Raw genomic sequence first — 19,458 nt, forward strand, 5'->3', positions numbered from 1 at the left:
CCTAAAACGACAACATGACTGAATAATTTCACAGCTCTATTATTTAACCACAAATGATTTAAACATCTGGATTGAACGAGTCAAGGCTTTTAAACCGAACCAGACTATGCTTAAAAGCATAGTATATTCAAAATGTAACATATTTAATGAAATGCATAGTTTGAAAATGTCTTTTTTTCCAAGTGATTTTAAGTGTTTAATATCACAACACAACTTCCAAAAATGAATGAACACTCAACAGTTGGAGTCAAATTGTTCTTCCTTTAATGTAATCTCTTCCTTCCAGCCCAGGTCCCTTTCACATTGAGCTTCACAAAACATCATGATAAACAGTAAGAACACTTTCATTTGTCTTGATTAAAAGCTTTTCGACAGGAGAATAAGACCAGATGGAAACTGGCTAAGACTTTAAACATTCAACCTGCGTTTCCGCGCACGCAGCCGACTCGTTTCAGGCAGAATTAAACCACCAATCAGATGGTGAAGAATACAGCCTTAAAAAGCTATAGATATATGTATGTAAAAAAAAATTGGTCTTTAAGAAATAAACCTTCATAAAACATTTTAAATACTTTGTAGAAACTCATCATGATTAGACCTTATCTAATTTTCGACATATAGATTTTTTTTGTCCTAGTATAGCACAAATTTTGACATTTGGCACAATTAATTTTAAATTCACCCCTTGTAATAAATATGTACACACACACATACACACACCCGCGCGGACAGACAAACAGCAGTAGGTGAAGCCGAAGCTTTACGACAGCTCAGACGACCTGGGTGATGTTTACAAAGAAAAGATTATGTGATGAAAACATAACAAAGTGATCATAAAAGAAAGAAAAAAATCTGGAAAACAAGTCCAAAGTTAACCGTATTAAACGGTTTGGTCTGCCAGTGTTGGAAACGCATAAACACATTTCTGGTTGTAGACCAAAAGTGAAAAAAAAAAATATATATATATATATATATATATATAAATCTGATGTTTTTGAAATTTCTCCAAAAAAACAAAAAAAAAATTCTACATTTTTTAATCTTAAAAACAATCATTTTAGCCTCAACATAAGATGGGACTTCCTATTGTATGCTGCTTCAGTGAGTGAATGAAAAAATAAAAATCAAATAAAATCAAAGAAGTCCTCAAATTAAAAATAACCTTGTTTTCTTACGAATGAGACAACATTCTCCTTTTCCAATGCCTTCACATCATAAACACCTCCCACACTGAACACGTGCTGTTTGTGCATCATTTTAAAAATATAGAAAATATTAAAGAGGTACAGGTTAAAAACACATTTTACAACGCCTCTTGAAGTTATTTACACACATCGAGCGTTCATTCAGCCGTCGACGCGAAAGGTAGGGAGGCGATTTTCATACAGGTTATGTTTCCTCTTTCGATTTTCGATCGGTGTACAATTTACATGTTGCAGAAAATTCATAATAAATCTGGATTTGACATTGTGAAAGCATTTTCACAAACTATTGGTGGGTTTTGAGCAGGAACCTTTCCAGGACAATTGCTCCTCCCCTCCATTTCCAATGCTTTTACCAGAATAACACGCGATTATTGTATATGCTGACTCCCAAAAACATCCTGGCTGAGGGGTAGTAAATTTCCATTTACCCCAAACCGCTGGAGGAAGACTCCTCCAACTTTGATTCTACTAATTGTGAAATAAACTGAACTGAAATTAACTTTCTCTTCCGTTTCTCCACAAAGTTTGGATTGATTCTCTCAAAGTTTTACAGTGTAATCGCTGCCAAATAATCTTAAGTAATGGTATTATTGGGTTAAAAAAATATATATATTTTAGACAAGAATGACACCAGAAACGAACAAAAAAAAGCCATGGTGACAAACAATGTTATGTTTGTGAGGGTTAGCATTTGGCGAGTTTTTCTCAGACCAAATTAAAACGAGTATTTTCTTTCATTTTTAAGTATTTTTTTTTCTTTTTGTGAGAAACTAATGATATTTTGAAAAAAAGTCAGTCATCAAATACAGGAAGATCCATCTTTTTTACTCAATCACTGCTCTGAAGTATGAGGAAAAACATTGAAAGAGCAAACAAACACGCTAAAGATATTTCATACAATTCCTCCTGTTTCATATAGAGATGCACCGATCAGACATTTCCTGGCCACTACAGATGCAGATTTTCTTTTAATTAAAAGGAATAAAACAAACATGCCTCACGCTTCCTAACAGCAACAATAAACTAGCCAAGTTGGCCTCCGAATCTCCTCTCGGGGAGGTAAAGGGAAATTTCACAGCTTTTCTGGCATCCTGATCTAATTTAGGTCAGGCTCGTTTTACAATCTATACAACATCTCCATTTGTCAAATGCAAACTCAATTACTCAACAGTAAATAAAGATTCCTTAATGGACAATTTGTTATTTCTGATTAATTTTGTTTGTTTAAAAAAAAATGCGTTGATTACCCTGTTTAAATCAAAAGGCAAGCAAAAAAAAAAAAAGCAAAGTTGTGAAATGACAGTTTTTGAATCTTGAGCAGAATCTCAGTATTTGACGCAAATACAAAAGTGTTATTTAAGTAGACAACTAGTAATATATGTATTTTTAAGAAATTCAGATTCTTTCAAAAAAAGAGAAAATGCAACAAGGAACAAACTTAGAAAATAAAAAAATAACTAAATGAAATCCTAGTGGTGTGCTTACCTAACAAATAATTAGTTTTGATGCATTTGATGCAAAAGTCTGATATTTTGGTATTTCACCACAGATCAGCAACACTGAAGAAATCAAAAATAGAGTCTAATTTTGATCTCTGGCCAACTGATCAGTGCATCTCCAATTTAGTATCATACAGGAACATCAATTCAGTCTAGGATAAAACCAGAGCTGCAGTCTGCTCGATTTAACACTTCAGACAGAAGATGGTGTGTACACATTAGTTAGGTAACGCTGCAGGCTGAATTTTAATTAGTAGCATTGCGTCAGAAGAGGTTACCGAACAGGACAGTCGTATCCAGTTTAAGTTTGCTGAGGTAGAACGTATTGAAAACTTAAGATTTTTTTCCCAAAACTACATTTTAAATTTAATTTATGTTTGAAAAGCAACGCAGGAAAGCAGATTTAATAGCTAATTTATCTTTATATTATGCATCTGAAAAAAAAAGAAAGAAAAAGTTTACACAAAGTGGAACAAAGGGATTTGTGAACTTGAAGGTGTTTTCTTTTTAATAAATATTCATGTGTAATATATTTACCGTTACCATCGTGTGTTGATGACATTACCATGGAAACATTCTGCACACCGATGTGCTGATGGAGCCAGCTACTCTTTAGTTTTTTTTCCCCTCCCACAGCCCGCAAGTCGCCGCTAAAAAGGTAACCGCGACGGTTAGTGAATTAAAACATTCGTACAAAGTTTCAATAAGGCATCCCATAATTAAAGTTCCTTCACACCAGCAGTGTCCAGCATCCTTGTTTTTTTTTTTTCCCCCTCCCCAACGCTGCAGTCTGAATCTTGCCAGCAGAAGAGACGTTTCAGTCTTTCATCACAGTCCTGCCAGCAGCTTTGGTCAGTCTCGAAGCGAAGGGGAAGAAATAATAAATACAGGCGAGCCGAGGCTCCGAGAAGTCTTTTAGATTTCATGCAAGCGACTGTACAGACTTTCTGTAAACTGTCCAAGCCGGGACAGGCGAGGCGAGGCGGTGGCGGCGCGGTGAGGTCCTATCTGCAGGAGGAGCCCAGCATGCCGCCTGTCGAGGGGGCTCCGGTGGTGGTGCCGTAGTGAGGGTAGTTGTCGTTCGGAGGCGGGCTCGGGAGGATGGAGTTCCCGTTGGTGGGGGAGCAGCTGAGCTGGAGTCTCCGCAGGTACTCGGCGTGAACCGGTTTGTGGCTCTGCAGCACTTTGATGGCCTCGTCCACGGTGAACCACTCCCGCTTCCGGCCTGCAGATGGAGACAGAGGACATAAATACGTTGGGAGGCTAAACAGGGGAGGAAAAAAAAAAGAAACTGAACTGCAAGAAGTAAAAAAACATGATAAATCAGTGTTTCTCAACCTTTATCCAGGTCCCTCACCGCCCCCCACCAAAGAATTTGCAGGCCACTTTGCACTGACTATTATTTTATTGTTATTTTATTTTATGCTTGTTTCTGTATTTAGCATCAAAAATAATTTCCCAGAGAACAAAAAAGTCATGGGAATATAAATTATTTTCACAGGTGTGAAAATAATTTATGAAAAATGCAACAAACATTCAAGTTAAAATTGGTAGGCCTAACAGCTAAGAATCAGTGGAAAAAATATTATTTTGTGCCATTTTCTATTTGTCAAATATTACACAAAATGACCAGATAAAAGATGTACAATATGCCAGTTTAAACTTTGAACTACTTGCAAAACGATTGAACTGCAACATTAAAACATGGATAGAACTGTAACTACATTAATCATAGCTCTTCTTCTCTTCAGCGTTTCTGTGAGTTTCTGGTAGTGCAGCTCTGTGCTGCCTTCAGGAGAATGGGACATCAGAGCATCATCCATAAAACTTCACCCACATGGCATTTATTGTGCAAACCAGAGCTTTCAGTGGAAAAACAAAAGTTCCAGATGTCTCATATTTGTAAAGCCATACAAATGAGACAGAAACATGGATTATATCTTAATATAGACCTGTCTATTGATTTAGATTAATAATTTTACTGGACAGAAATTACAAAGAACAAATCTGGTTCTTAATCAAATCCTAATGAGTCAAATTGAAAGTGTCATAGAGTCATCAGCCTCATGACATTAACACCGACATGAAAAATAATATTGAAGAAATAAATATATCAAATCTAATTAAAAACAAATAAGTGATCAGTTCTTTACCGTTATGGTCTGTAAGATATATTTATTCTCAGTATTAGATATGGTCTCAACAAACCCATGACATTTCAACAATATTATTTTACCTTTTATCTGGAAATAGTGTCTTTATTCTAGCCATACAGTCTCTGTATTAATTATTGCTTGACAGGTCTTGCCATACCAGTTTATTCCTCTGCATTTACTTTAGTTTCTTAGTTTATTCTTGCATTTTGTTCTTCATTCACTTCTGTTTAGTTTTCTTTGATTAGTTTTATCCTCTCTTGGTTTATTGCTATGTCCACTTTAGTTTCTGTCCTGTTGCTAGATTTATTTCATCGTTTTTTGACCATCCAGTAATCGTCACTCACCTGCTGCGCCTCCTAATCGTCATGTGTTGATTTTTTCACTGTTCAGCGTTGGATTCTCTGTTTTTATGCCATAATTCACATCTAGTTCGTCGCTCCATTTTATGTCCCGCTTCTTCTGTTTCAGAGTTTTGCGCAATGTGCGCGTCGTTTTTTTTTTTTTTAAGCCCCATAAGGTGCTGGGCGATGGGGAAAAGGCAGACTGACATAAACCTTTTAAAACAACAGAAACAATTTTGGTATTTTGATTATTGAAATTTAAAAGTGCTGTGGTTTCATACCGGACCACTTACAGCACCGGTGTTGACGCTTTAAAATGAACGCTCTCTATCGTGGTAACACCCATGGAGGGATTTCTTTATTTAAATTTGTTCATTTTTCAGAGGGATACACAGTGAGGGTATCATGATTTTAGTAATTACATGTTTATAAGAGATTTTTTGTTTTCCTTCCATGGAAGCGGGCTGCTTTCAAACGGAAATAAAACACTTTTTAATATAAGTTGCTGCTTGACATGATCACAGAACTGCCAAAACATATCTACAAAGATACCAGACAAAGTGAATCACAGAGACATCATCAGCCGGTGTAACGCTGAACTGATGCGGTGAAGCTACCAGTAGCAGGAGAACGGAGCTGCGCCAAGAAGCTAACAGAAGCTAACAAACACTGAATAGAAGAGCTGCCATCTATACAGTTGCAGCCAAGCATGGTTTAATGTAACACAATACAGTTTTACCAAGTTGCTCAAAGTCTAAACTGGTATTGTTGTGCATGTAAGGTGTAAAGTTTACCTTCGACCAAACGCCCCCTAAAGGCATCCCAGCGCCCCCATTTTGCAAAAATGTCCGCCAGCGCCCCCTGCCGTCCTCTGAACGCCCCCTGGGGGGCGGTACCGCCCACGTTGAGAACCGCTATGATAGATGTTTCAGTTCGTACATTTGAACTAGACTTCTATTCCTACCAAGAACACCGCTAACGGAGACAGAAGCTGTTCTCTGGACACACTAATGCTGCCGTCTGCATCTCTGACAGTAGCGGTTCACTGCATCCATGGCCTAGATTTACAAGTCACCTGTTATCACTGCGTTCCCCATTCGGTCTCCAAGCAGCATACAGGCCTCCATATAAATAAAAGCCACGTTGTGTATGTTGCATAAGAAGGAAAGCTGTACCTATGTTAACCGAGTCCTCCCAGGCCTCCAGCGTCTCCGTCACAGTCAAAACATAAACGTACGTCCGGTGCTTCCGGTCCTGGTTTTGCTTTACGTAACAGGAAAAAGAAAAAAGAAGAAAAAAAGACATCATTAGCATACGTTTTAGGATTACCACAGAGTTTATTGCGTAAATAAAAGCTGATTTTAGAATCCTTTCGTTGTCTAAAAAGTGTTGCGTTGTTTATTTTGCCGTTCGTTTCACAAATGTAGGAGCAGCTTACCTCGAACACACCGAGCAGGCGTCCCAGTTTGCCCTTCACGCCGGCCTGGGGAACAAACGAAAGTTTTTACTTTCAGCTGAAGAGACAGATTCCTTCTGCATGTGGCGTGAGCCGCCTCTCCGCAACAAATCAATCATGCAAAAAAACAGAGCATCACAAAAAGGAAAAAAAAAAGGGCAACACTCCAGTATTATTGTTTTTTCTCAAAACAATAGGTATTCTGTATAGGATTAACACATGAAACTGACTGAATCTTTACTGCTACACTGGAAGTCTGAAAAATGTCCTTCAATATCCCTCTGGGTTAGAGACATGATGTTTTTTTTGAAGCTTGAGAAAATCAAATACACCCTTCGAGGGTCTACACAGAAGTTCTATCAAAAATGGCAATGTTTTCTTTCTTTTTTTTCCAACTTGAGGGCTTTGCCCGACTGAAGGTGCCTGTCGCTGAATATTGATTTGGTTATAAAAATGGGTAGTCCTATCGGATTAATGACATATTTATTTGTTTATTTTCTCTTCTATCATGTTGACGTTGAGCTGAGATGGGGGGGGGGAATGTTTTTTTTTTGTTGTTTTTTTTTGTTGGAGGGTTGGGTGGGGAGCTGAAACTGTTGGATCGTAACTTCGGAACTTTTATTTCTGTAAAATGCCTCTATTATTGCACTGTGTATCGATCATCATGTGTTCAAAATGAGAGGTATTGTGTTTACATGTGTATGTAAGTTCATATATATGTATGTATTATTTTCCTTCTCTCGGCTCCAATAAAAATTCTAAAAAAAAAAATAAAAATAAAAAAACTCACTGAATCTTATTTTTAACACTTTAGTCATTTTTCATTTGCGTGAAAGACTGAAAACCGTGGATCGTTGTCCTTTAAACGACATCATTTACAGCCGTGTGTTAGTCTATCACATAAATCATAAAATGTATTTTAAAAACGAATGGATACTTTTCAAGGCCCTGTGCAAACACACAGGCTGTGTTTGCTGTTGCTCCAATTGCTCATCTCTTTTCAGGGGCCATAATGTCTAAAGGACCGTACACAATGTTAAATGAGGGTTCCACAAGGAGCACATTACATAATAAAAGCCACATTTATCATTTCTAGTGTCTTATCGCCTTGGTAGAACCCCTGCTGTCTTCTTATTGCAGGAAGGCCATTATATCTTCCATAACGGTCATTTAATAGCTAGGATGTACTTAACACATATCAAATAGCCATCAGGCTACCGGACATGTGTCCTGCCCGCTTTTCAGCATGCTTGACAAGTGTCCCCTGATGGGTCCAGCGACAAAAGCCACACGGGGGTCTTCGCAGCCAAGTTTAGGCATCTGACGCAGCAAAGGACAAGTGGTTCCTCAGAAACGCCGGGCGACCCCCGAGTGACCGAGCTGCTGTCACTGTAGCCGCTTGGAAATTGTTTCGTCAGGGTGTGTCGTGCTTCCAAACATATCAGCTCCCCTTACCGGGTAATCTAGCCAAGGAACGCAAAAGGTAATCGAGAGACTTAAGCTTCGTATCACGTTTGTTTAATTTGAAATAAACTGGGGACAAAAGCTGGCCTCCGACTCAAAATGTGCGATTTAAAAGAAGAAAGAAAGAAAGAGTCTCCAGTTTTAGCACAGATCCCTGCATATTTAATAAATATGAATAAAAAAAATAGTCTTGAGAAAGTTAGTTTTTATTGCAAAAGCATAACCTAACAATAAAAATGCAACCCCAATCATTCCTATTAGTTTATATTTTACTTTGATAAAGTTCATTAGAGAAGCAAGGGACTTTTAACTACATTTATGACCTTCGGTTTCTCTGAGATTTAAATGTGACATATAAAGGCCAGTGTCTTTTAGACACTCTTCAAAGTGGGAAAGACAACAGTGCATAACAGCTACAAAACATCTGGCAACACACATCTTTTATGTTCTTTTTGTCTTTTCCACTTACAAGAGAAATGGGTCCAATCACATTTATGCTACACAAAGTTAACATCCATCCATCCATTTTCTTGCACCCTTGTCCCTTAGTGGGGTCGGGAGGGTTGCTGGTGCCCATCTCCAGCTAAGATGCTTAGCTTTGTTGCTAAAAAACAAAGTTAACAAAGTTCCTAAAATCTACTAAGAAAAATATAAATGACTTTTCTCTTTATAGGACAAAAAAAAATAAATAAATAAATAATATATATATATATATATATATATATATATATATTCACACAATATCTTAAGGCAGGATTTTTAAAACTTTTACATCTTCGCCAGGTGTTTGATTAAAACGTAGAGGGTGCTTTTTTTTCAAACATAGAGCTGTATACAACCATCTAGCAGGAACTCTGAGCCCTGCTTTGTACCGTCTCATACCACGGATCCCTGCGATATTAAAAAACGAGACCACGAGATTTACCGACCTCCTCGAAGACTTCTCGCACCGCGGCGCCCCACGGCTCCTCCTCGGGCTCCATCCCTCCTCCAGGAACGATCCACTGATCCGGGTGCCGACTGCTGCTGACCAGCAGAACCTGGCGAAAGCAAAAACATGTTGATTAACCGCAATACGTTTACTTTTCTTTTTTACACCTCTATTTAAGTACAAAACCGACGCGACATAACGTACATTTTCAGCAGTTTTTGCAATGAAACAGAAATAATACACAACCGAGATGCTCCTCGCAGATCAAAGTCAGCTAAACTGAAGATATTCTCAGCGCTTCCCCCCGCTCCCCTGTGAGGCCTTGTTAAAGGCTTGAATTACACTACTGTTGCAGTGTTCACTGATCCGAATGGATCGGATCCGCCTGTGCAGGTTTCGTGGCAAAATCCGTCTTAGGAATCAAAACTATACATGAGAGAATCTGCCGTCAACATCGTCACTTTTGCTCCGCCGTTAACGCGGCCGATGTTTACACAGAGGGCTTGGGTGGCAAAATATCAACACCTGACATCGCTAGAAGCTATATTTAAGAAAAAAAACAAAAAGGGGGTAGGGTGGGTTGAGGAAGAGAAAGGTAGAAGTTTCAAGAAGATGAAGCGCTTCAACTTTTAATAAGATATAATTCACATCAGTTGAGCGTAGATGTGTGTCAACGACGGAAACGTGCATCAGACAGCTTGAGCAACAGATGGTGAAATCCACCTCCACCGAGCAGCTGATCGGCAGTAATCTGCCGCAGGAGTCAGGCTGTCACTTAATCCAAACGGGGCTTTCGCATAGCTTTCCTTACATTCTCTAATGGGATTGAGGCAGCAGTCACAGGAGGCCCTCGGATGAGGCTCCTCTCAGGGGTTGAATCGGAGGCCGAGAGGCCAAAACCCAACCGTAAGCCGCCTCCCGCACGTGCAGCAAAAGCCCAACTCAGACACCGGCTTCCGGTGTCACAAGAAGCAGGTTAGAGGTTGGTGAAGAAGCAGAGGAATGGGTTTTGAAAAAAAAAAATAAAAATTAAATATAAGTTGTGGTGTAGGTGCAACTCTTCTCTAATTTAAGTCAGAGGACTTGCTAAAGGAAGAAATGGCTTTCCGTCGACAGCAGGAGATGACGTCTTCTCAGGGAGGTGAGAAGTGCAAGGTGCAAACGTGAACTTCACGTCCAAATTCGACCCAGTCCGGGGTCAGCAAGTTTTCAGTAGGTCTCGGGTTGGTTTTTAAAGCTTAAACTCAAATGCTCTCAATTCGTTTATACAAGGCTAATCTTTGAAAATAAAACCTGCACAAAAACACACTTAAAGAAGGACAAACGTAGGCAAACAGATGGACAATATGTATGGTACATTTTGCCACATTACAGCCACAAGTCTAGAAGTATTTCAAACTTTGATCAAAGCCATCCTGTACGGTTAAGGTTGCTACACTACCACAGTCTCTAGTTACTTTTTTTTTTTTGTACCATTCTGCGACACATTTCCTTCCAGGGTCACCTTTTTTTTTTCTTTTTTTTTTAAACATCCTCACAGCATGATGCTGCCACCTCCATGTTTCACCGTGGTTTCTACAGGTATTTGTACAGTTTTCTACTACAAATTTGCAAGTTTGCAAGTTGGACGAAAACTACAATTTTGGACTCATCCGACCAGGATGATACGATTCTGGATCTCGTCCGAAGCTTGCTATAAGCTACAAACAGGTTCGCCTACAACAGCAGCTTTGTTCTCTCTGACTTCTACGACTAATGCTTGTCCTATTGTCAGTTTCCTCCACCTGATTTCTTCAGCTCCTCCAGATGGAAGGCTTGAACAGAAATGCACTCCATGCTTTCCCAGTTTTTATTTGTTAAAAAACAAAGACATTAATGTTCTCTCTGCTTCACAACCATCCCCCGTTTTGTTTCCCCAGACATAAAACTCCAAAAAAGTAAGAAGTTGAAAAGTGACCAAACGTGGAAGGGTTCAAAATGTCTGAGTTCTTTTGTAAAGTGCTCGTCTTAAGTTTACATGACAGGAGACAGTTTTCATTATTTACCAGGACATGGAAAGTCAGTCATTTTCTATTCTTTCCCAGACTGCCTAAGCATCCCCTCAGGAGCCTACAGCTCCTTTTTTTTATTACTGAATCTTCAGGTGCTTTATTGGCTTAGCTGTGTCAAGATTCATTTTTTCCTTTCATTCCTATCTGTCCAACAGTGTTAGTCTGCTGACCTGCAGCCAGCGGGGCTTAAAGGGGACATGCTCCAAGCTGACAGCGGGGATGTATACAAAACAAAAGCCGGACGGCTTCCGGTGGCAGCGGGGACAAAAGAGATTTCTGCTCCATTTTTATCTTTTTGTTGTCACCAGAGAGGGAGTCGGATCGGTCAGCAGCACAGGATTTATTCAGATTATTTATTTATTTATTTTTTTACGCGAATGTGCATTTAAAAAAAAAAAAAAAAGACCATGCAGTAAAACTATTTTACCAGGGAATTCATTTGTCTTTCTCTGAGCTTTCCCAAGCAACAGTGGCTCACACTACGCAGGCAGCGGCTTAAAGTGGGCCCCAAGTGCAAAAACAAAATAACTCGCATCATGATGAGAGCAGGGTCAACAGTCAGCTGACAGCTGAAACCTTACCGCGGCTCCACATGCGTTCATAAAGAGGATAAGGATGAAGGAAAAACCTCAGAGGAAGCGCTACTGCGGTGTTGAATGACGATGTTTCATCAAAAACCACTGGTGAGCCAGATTGTCTGAACATGATTTAAATCCCGCGCTGGGCTTTAGAGTAAGAGAATAACTGGATATACGAATAAACCCAGGCGATGACAGCGCCAAAAACGGACAACCGGCACCAATACTCCGGCGGACATAAACACGTCCTGCTTCTCCCTAAAGAGGCACGCCTGGTAGCTGTCAACTAAAGGATGCTCTGAATGCCAGAGTGGGCACGGCACCAAGAGGAGGGACTGACGGGAAGTGCAAAATCAGAACTGCTAAAATGGGAGTAAAGCCACTAATGCACATAATAAATGTTTCGGGTTACATTAAATGTGTGAGGAAACGCTGATTATGTCCTTTTAATTGTCCCAAGATGACTTTATTAACGACCTGCTGCAGCGTTCTAGGCTGTAATTTGGTCGTCATAATAAGGGCTTGACATCCATCTGTTGGATGATTACCTTCAGTTTTCCAAGATAAAACTCCATTATTTCAATGAAAAGTTGTAATTATATGATTTTAAATGCAGGAATGTAGGAGTTACATTTAACCTTAAATTGGGACACATACCATTTACTGTTCAACTGATGGGACTAAACTTTTAAATTGCTTCAAAAAAAACAAAAAAAAACAACTGCTGGTGACTACAAACAGCAGAGACCAGTGATCAAGCAGTTTGAAACTGAAAAATCTCATTTTTTTTCTCTGGTCAGTCAACAGCTCTCCATTCTGAGGATTTTTCTACAGAATCCCAACATTATGGACAGTTTTGGGAGGTTTTAAACATTATTAATGGGACCTTATGGTGACAACAATAAATGGAAATTCTTTCTCGTTGGGATTTTTTTTGTACGACGCCGCTATTGACAAGTCCTATAAAGACACACAGGGCATGTTCTGATGTGGACTACTTATTGTGGGTTTAACCGAGAACATTTCATGAATCATCTATTTGGAAAACCCCAGAAAACATTAATTTAGTTTTCTAGAAATGGACAGTATAAAACAAATAAGCAAGGTTTCCCCCAGAAAACCTGTTAAACCTGGTGGTTGAATGCTAGAGTCATTCAAAAACATGGCCTGTTGTGTTTTCCGAGTTAAGAAATGTTTAAAGTTGACAGGAAATTTGAAAATATCCCTTTATAATTATGTGTTTTTGAAAGATTGGCGGATTAGCACCTGAATACCAACTATAAAATCTTAAAAATGCAAAAATTTTAAAAAGACTTGCACAAATAAGCAATGCTTAGTCTGGTGGGGGCACAAGTAAAGCCTGGAGGCCCGCCAGGCTTATAATACACTGGGAGAAACCTTGAAATAGTAAAAAGGCTTTCTTTCACCCAACGTTGGGTATTTACAACATAAAATAATAACAGAGGCTCCATGCAATTAAACTGCTGTCACTGCTGTCCTTCCGCATTGTCCAACTTGCTATTGGTTTGCCCACTTGCTTTCACAGGGTATCATGACCTAGGGGCTCCACTTTCTCAGTTTCCTCTCCATAACAAAACTACCTGATGGCGTGCGCAGCTCAGACTAAACAACAGCCAGGTGTCATGTGTCTGAGAAGAATTGATTGCGTCGTGAGTTTAAGGGAACCGGATATCAGACGTAAAGCTCGGTTACAATCAAAGCATCCAGTTGGTTCTCTTACTGTATCGTCCAAATGATTGCGCGACTACACGTGCCTGTCATAACCCAACATTTCTGAGAAATGCTCGTGTTGTGACAAGTATTCTCTGAAGTTTCTTTCAGGTAAACGTTGTTCAGGAAATTTGGAGAAAACAATAAAGAAACAAGGCGCTTTGTGTGTTCTAAGAAAAGCTAGGTTAGCACTTGCAAGCTAGCACTTGCAGATCCAAGCAGAGGTGCAGGGTGTGAGCATGTGTGGTTACACAGAGGCTGTCAGTGTTGTAAAGCCAAACACTGGAACGTCCAGGCAGTGGCCGCCCCTCTGCAGACATTAATAACTGCACATGATGTAAAACTTTGTTTGTGCCATGGTCAGAGAGGACTAAAATTACACCAGCGGGAATATGCAGGATATGGGTTTGACATACGGACGTGAATATGACTGAAAAATGTAAAGAACAAGTCATGAATGTGAATCTCAGGGTTACTAAAAACAAAACACACAGGAGACACACAGTGAAGGAAGCAAAGGAAATGTTAGATCACCTGTATTTTAGTTGTGTACAGTTAATTTAAGTTGTGTTGCTTTTCTTCTTTATAACAAAATAGTCATGCATGTCAAAAACTTGCCTTGACTTTTGTTGTTTTTCTGTGTAATCTCTTAGAAACACGCAGAACTCCACTGAAAGTAATCCTTTATCACGTAGAGGTGGGTGTATTTTATCTTTTTAATATTTCCTACTATGTGGGACAAAACTTTCATCACTATTCTGGTATTTTTAATAACACTCCGCACACCACATAATAAAATATTTAGCTAGCTTGTTTTAATTATCTGCATATTCCACATACCGTGAAAAAAACATTATTGAAGTTGACTTCCAACATGGTAGTCTAGTAAAAGACTATTTTGCTGCTTTTTTGATTAGAGTCGGATTAGATCAATTTAACTTCTACATCTTAAAGATTTATCAAAACAAGAATTTCTGTAACTTCCCAGTGCCAAAAAGCTTTCATAAGCAAGAAATCCATGAATATGGATTAGACAAAATAAACATTATTTTTACATTTTTATTAGCTTTTTAGGGGGAATATTACTGTAATGTCTGTTTTTATATACGTTACTGTCCCTTTAAGAACTTGTGAACATGCCTGTTACGCAGCTGGTTGCTGAAGGCCGGCGGGATGCAGCGGCTTTCATGAATGACTACCTCTCCGTTATAGATGCTGACGCCATTTTAGAGTAACTGTATGAAGCTGTATGTGATTTCTACATTTGGAAAAAAGATTCATGGTTCATATCCTTGTCCCCTAACTAAATGCGGGACGATAAACTGCTTTAAAACACCGAAAGCCTCGCCCTCGCGGTTCGCTACTTCACTCAAGCTAGCAGACAGCTAGCAGGATGTGTCAAGTGTTAACCTTCAAAATAAAAGCTTTTTGGTTGTAATACCGTACTTTCGAAAGTGCACTTCAACTTGGGGATTTTATTTTGCAAGAATCAGACATTTGTTCAGTTGTATAAATACATGACTTGACGTAGGCGCCTTTTCTCTACGTCGTACTCCTCAAACTAGCCCAAACTGGCTGGCCCCGGGCGCATCAGCAGCGGTGGCAACAGAGCAGGCTGAAGTCGAGGCGTTACGGAACACAAACAGACACAAATACCGCAAAAGTGAAACCAGAAACCAAAGCCAATTTGTAGAATAAACGAATTTGGCTGGTTTTGTCTGTGGCCGCCCCACACCCGAGCACCCCGAATGACGAGCAGCAGCCAGGCCAGAGATTCACAACACACCCGCTGAAAATGCAATAGATTAGCACACTGCGGGGTCTCGTACCTCCTCCTCCCGTTCATTCTTGAAGCACAGACACGCCGCTCTTTTCTTAAAACCCTCTCCGTCGTACGTCCTGGTCTGGTTCGGTTTCAGCTTCATTATCGTGGATTTCAGATTTCCTCTGCCCTTCTTGAAGATAGCAACCAGCAAAAAACAAAAACAAAAAAAAAAAACAAGCTTTCAGCTCAGTTTGTGTCCAAAGAGTTAACAGCGGTGCCGACGCATCGCCGCTTGCCTTTGCATCCAAGGTCCAAGATTATCTGTCATCAGCTGGGTGACGAGGTACATGTAAGAGATGTCCCAGTCGTACAACCCTGTGATTCAGCTTACCTCCAAAAAGAAAAAATACTCCCGTCAAAAAAAAATGATAAAGCTCAATGAGCTCCAGCCAGCGGTAAATGTGTAAGTTCCCACAGGGACAGATCTTATGAAGACTACACCTCCTCAGCCCTCCTCTGGATCCATACATGCAGGGGTTCTGAGGAGGCGAGGAGCTCATTGGCTGAGCGCCTGTCAGTGGGCGGAGCTACGCTGCTGCTCAAAACAATGCTGACATGTTCTAGCAGTGCAGCAGGAGCAGTTCATGATGACCTGTGGCTGACGGTGTGTGCAGTCCCCGATGGGGACAAAAATAGGTCTTACGATGCATTTAGGAGTTTTTTTTATTTTTGTATTTCTAATTAAAAGCTGATGTTGCTCATTTACATTCTACTTTTGGTGTGTAAATTATATATTGTTCCAGCATGGATGTACAAACAATTTTACTACAGAAAGTTTAGGGAATGAATAAAAACACACGGTCAGGAATCTTTTACTGGTAAAAACCTTTGCTTCACAATTGACTTCACTTTGTATTGGTCCAACACATAAAATTCAAATAAATAACACTGAAGTGATTGGTTGTAACATAAAAAATGTGAAAAATTTTAAGGGGTATATTGTTACTTTTGTAACATTCTGGTTTAAAATACTTGCTTTTTTTTGTTGGTTTCTTTTGCTTGTCTAAGAGTTACACCATATGCTGTAATTATGCACCATATGGAACATAATCAGCCCCGGTAAAAGTGTTATATAAAACAGAGCGCTCCTGTTGATGTCAGTGAGAAGCATACCTCGTAAAACAAAAATAGATCAGCATTTATGAAACTGACGGCTTTACGATCAACCAAACCGTAGCTGGGATACTTCAAAAACATCTTAGAAAAGCTCATTTAGATGTTATGAGATTAAGTCATTAAAAACATATCAAAGAGGGGGAGAAAACCTTTTATTTATTTATTTTTTTACCAATTGATTTTTCCTAAACAAGTGATTTATAAAGTAAAGTCTACAAAAGCTATCACTTCTGTGTTTGGATAATTTAGATGACTGTGCAGAAATAAATATTCCCCAACGTCAGGAATAACAATTGCACTTTGGCTTTTGTGAAAACAAATCCTTATATTGGTAGAAGTCTGGCTGCAGCTTCATTGAATCAGACATAATACTCAGTCTTGGATTTTCCAGCCCTGAATTTGAACAATTCGCAAAGCATCTGCAAAAAAAAAAGTGTCAGCCACTACCAAACCTCCACTTAAAGTCCAGCCTCATTTATTTATTACTAATCACCCGGCTACGTCTGTTTTACTGCAGTTTTATCATTTCACTTCTGCAAGTTCCACTTTTCAGGTTCTACTTTTTCATAATCGTGCACACCAATCTGGGGCTTCGTGTTTGCTTAACAAGATTTATATTACATTTTCATACATGGTCACTTACGTGTAAAGCCAAGTCTGATGTATTGGGAAACAAATCAGTGACTCCCTCCTTCCATTGTTTTCCATGTCATTAACTTTGGTCACTTTTGGACCTTTTAATGACGTGTTCTTCTTTTTAACTAAAGCAGATCCAAAAAGGGGAAGAAGCGTTTGCTCAATCATTTAAGCTGATGGTCCAAAGTTCTAGAAAGAGGGAAAACTGTGGGTCTCTGTTGCAAAACAGTTTTTTGCACCACTCCCACTGCATTTAAAGTCAAACTCATAAAATGTTACACTATAAACAGGTGGAGTTAAAAAAAGAAACTGCTAATGCACAGTGAGAAGCCATAACTTATCAGCTGACGTTGTTAGCCAGACCTCATTTATAACCGCAGCAGATAATCAAATTGTTGAGCGTATGTGACGGCACAATAAAAATCGAAGACAAATCTTTCGCACAGTTCTGCAGCCCGCTCCTTCACTGGTAAATTATATATGAGTGATGGAAACCATGGTAATTAATAAGGTCAAATCAATGCAGGCTCCCTTTACATAACCAAGGGACGCGATTATTAAAAGCAATCAAGTGTAATTTGATCTTTCTTGAAGCTAAATGTAGCTGAAAATTATTCAAAGAGTCAAATTAAAATGAGATCAGTACAAATGGAAATCTGGCTGATTCTCCCAGAAAAATAAAAAATAATTCATCATTTGGATTTTCACCACCATGGGGATTAAAGCATATTGTCCAAAGAGCACAAGAGTTATTACTGGGGTTTTTTTCTGCCACTAAATAAATGTACTCAAATTAAAGGTTGAATTTCTTGAAACGTTTCTGCCTGAATGAAGCATGTGTTTTAAGGTTTTGAGCAATAAAGCGTCCAGGCCTTGTCCAGGAACATCTTACACTAAAACCTAATGCTTACTGAAAATCAGAGGAAGTGGTTTTGGGATTGCAGAACCGACTAATGAGCTCATCGCAAGCTGTCAATAGACCAGCTCTAAATGACTAAAATAAAATCCCCTTTTTTTCACTTGTACACACAAAACATGGATGCAAAATAAATAAATAAAAAATTCAGTTTTGCTGAGAGATCTAACTACATGTTGCTTCCACGCTGGTGTGATCGCTAAAAGTATACTGGCAGCTCGTTTTGTACTGTGACGTGAGGGAGATTTGATGAAAAACTTTACCAGCGAGAGGGGAAATTTAGAATAATGCCGTATAAACATCGCAACGCGATTTATCAGAGACTAAAATTAGAATTTAACCTGCTGAACTCAATCCTGTCCGCAAATATAACAACAGATGGCATAATCTGATAAACATCCGCCTGTGGGGAAAATAAAGCTGTCATCATATACTTAGATCATCTTATCACCGTCTTCCCGCAGGGCAAAGGAGAGCAGCAAGGAGTTCCTCTTTTAACCGAGGTATTACGCGTGGGGGGGGGGGTGGAGGGTCCGGTTTCCTCAAGCTGTTTCGACAGATGGAGGGGGATGGGGGAGGACGTCAGCTTCGACTTTGTCACTGCCGTCAGACGACGTCTGCTGTCTGACAAACGTCAAACATCACAGACCCCTCCGCACAAGGAGCACGAAACGCACACACAGATGTTCGAGCTCCCACACTTAAGAGTCTAATCTCCTTGTTCGTTCGCCCGTGATCTACTCGGTGGTTGGTGGCCAACTCTGAGTAGTAAAGTCCTGAGCTGATTAGCTGAGCCATAAGTCTCTTCTTTGACCTCATCACCGAGCCGGAGCCATGTGAAGGCATCATAAAGCAGAAATCACAGCCGCAGCCACTAAAGGTTCCCACCCACCGACATAAATTACTCAAACAATTATTTAACACCTCCTAACTCTTAAGTTCTTGGACGCTGGGCAAGCTTTAAATATAAATCCGATCTGTGCTCTCACATCAACACGTCGGTTTGCAAACTCATCCTTCTTCACAAATTTTCAATCACACGACATAGACCGACGACATCTACACATGTGGCTTCTACTTATTTTTTGACACAAATGGAACCCCATAGAATTGGGGAACTGGACGAATGTTCCCGGGTGGAGGGTGAAACTCAGCCGGCGATGAAGTGAACTTCTGATGGCCTGTCATGGCTGCCGAAATACTCGTCAGATGTTGGACACAGATGGTGCGTCTTCTTTTGAATGGTTTATGACTCGAGTAAAGGTGTTTTTTTTTTTCCGCTAAGCCAGCAGCCGAGAGCATCCCGTCATTTCTGACAACTGATAAATCACCAAACATTCCTTCCTGTTCTTTGCTACGTTTTTTGGGGGGTCTCCACCACCTTCTGAAGATCCTCTGGGGGTTTATTTAGTGGCGTGAGAGTAGAAGAGGGCTGCTTTAAAAAGCATGTATGTTGAGATTCAAAAGATGTGAAGCTGCTGGTGATGATCACTGGTAATAATGTGTTTGTGAGGTTTGATGGGCACATTGGCCACTTGTTGCCACATACTGAG

The 19,458-nt window shown here is 39.7% G+C and overlaps 1 protein-coding gene across 2 annotated transcripts; it reads right to left on the reverse strand.

Moving 5' to 3' along the window:
• Positions 1-247: 247 nt before the first annotated feature.
• Positions 248-15,707, reverse strand: nudt4b (nudix (nucleoside diphosphate linked moiety X)-type motif 4b). Of its 2 annotated transcripts, XM_008400929.3 has the most exons (6): positions 15,569-15,707; positions 15,242-15,367; positions 9,051-9,161; positions 6,640-6,684; positions 6,377-6,464; positions 248-3,929 (listed from the first exon to the last, which is right to left on the reverse strand). In XM_008400929.3, the coding sequence occupies exons 2-6, from the start codon at positions 15,335-15,337 to the stop codon at positions 3,709-3,711; spliced, it is 561 nt and encodes a 186-aa protein (XP_008399151.1). In that variant the 5' UTR covers positions 15,338-15,367; positions 15,569-15,707; the 3' UTR covers positions 248-3,708. The 2 variants fall into 2 exon arrangements, with proteins under 2 accessions (XP_008399151.1, XP_008399150.1); XM_008400928.3 differs by having other exon boundaries at positions 15,242-15,704.
• Positions 15,708-19,458: the final 3,751 nt, after the last annotated feature.

This window comes from Poecilia reticulata, chromosome 23 (genome assembly GCF_904066995.2).
Source record: "Poecilia reticulata chromosome 23, P_reticulata-male-v2, whole genome shotgun sequence".
NCBI lineage: Eukaryota > Metazoa > Chordata > Actinopteri > Cyprinodontiformes > Poeciliidae > Poecilia > Poecilia reticulata.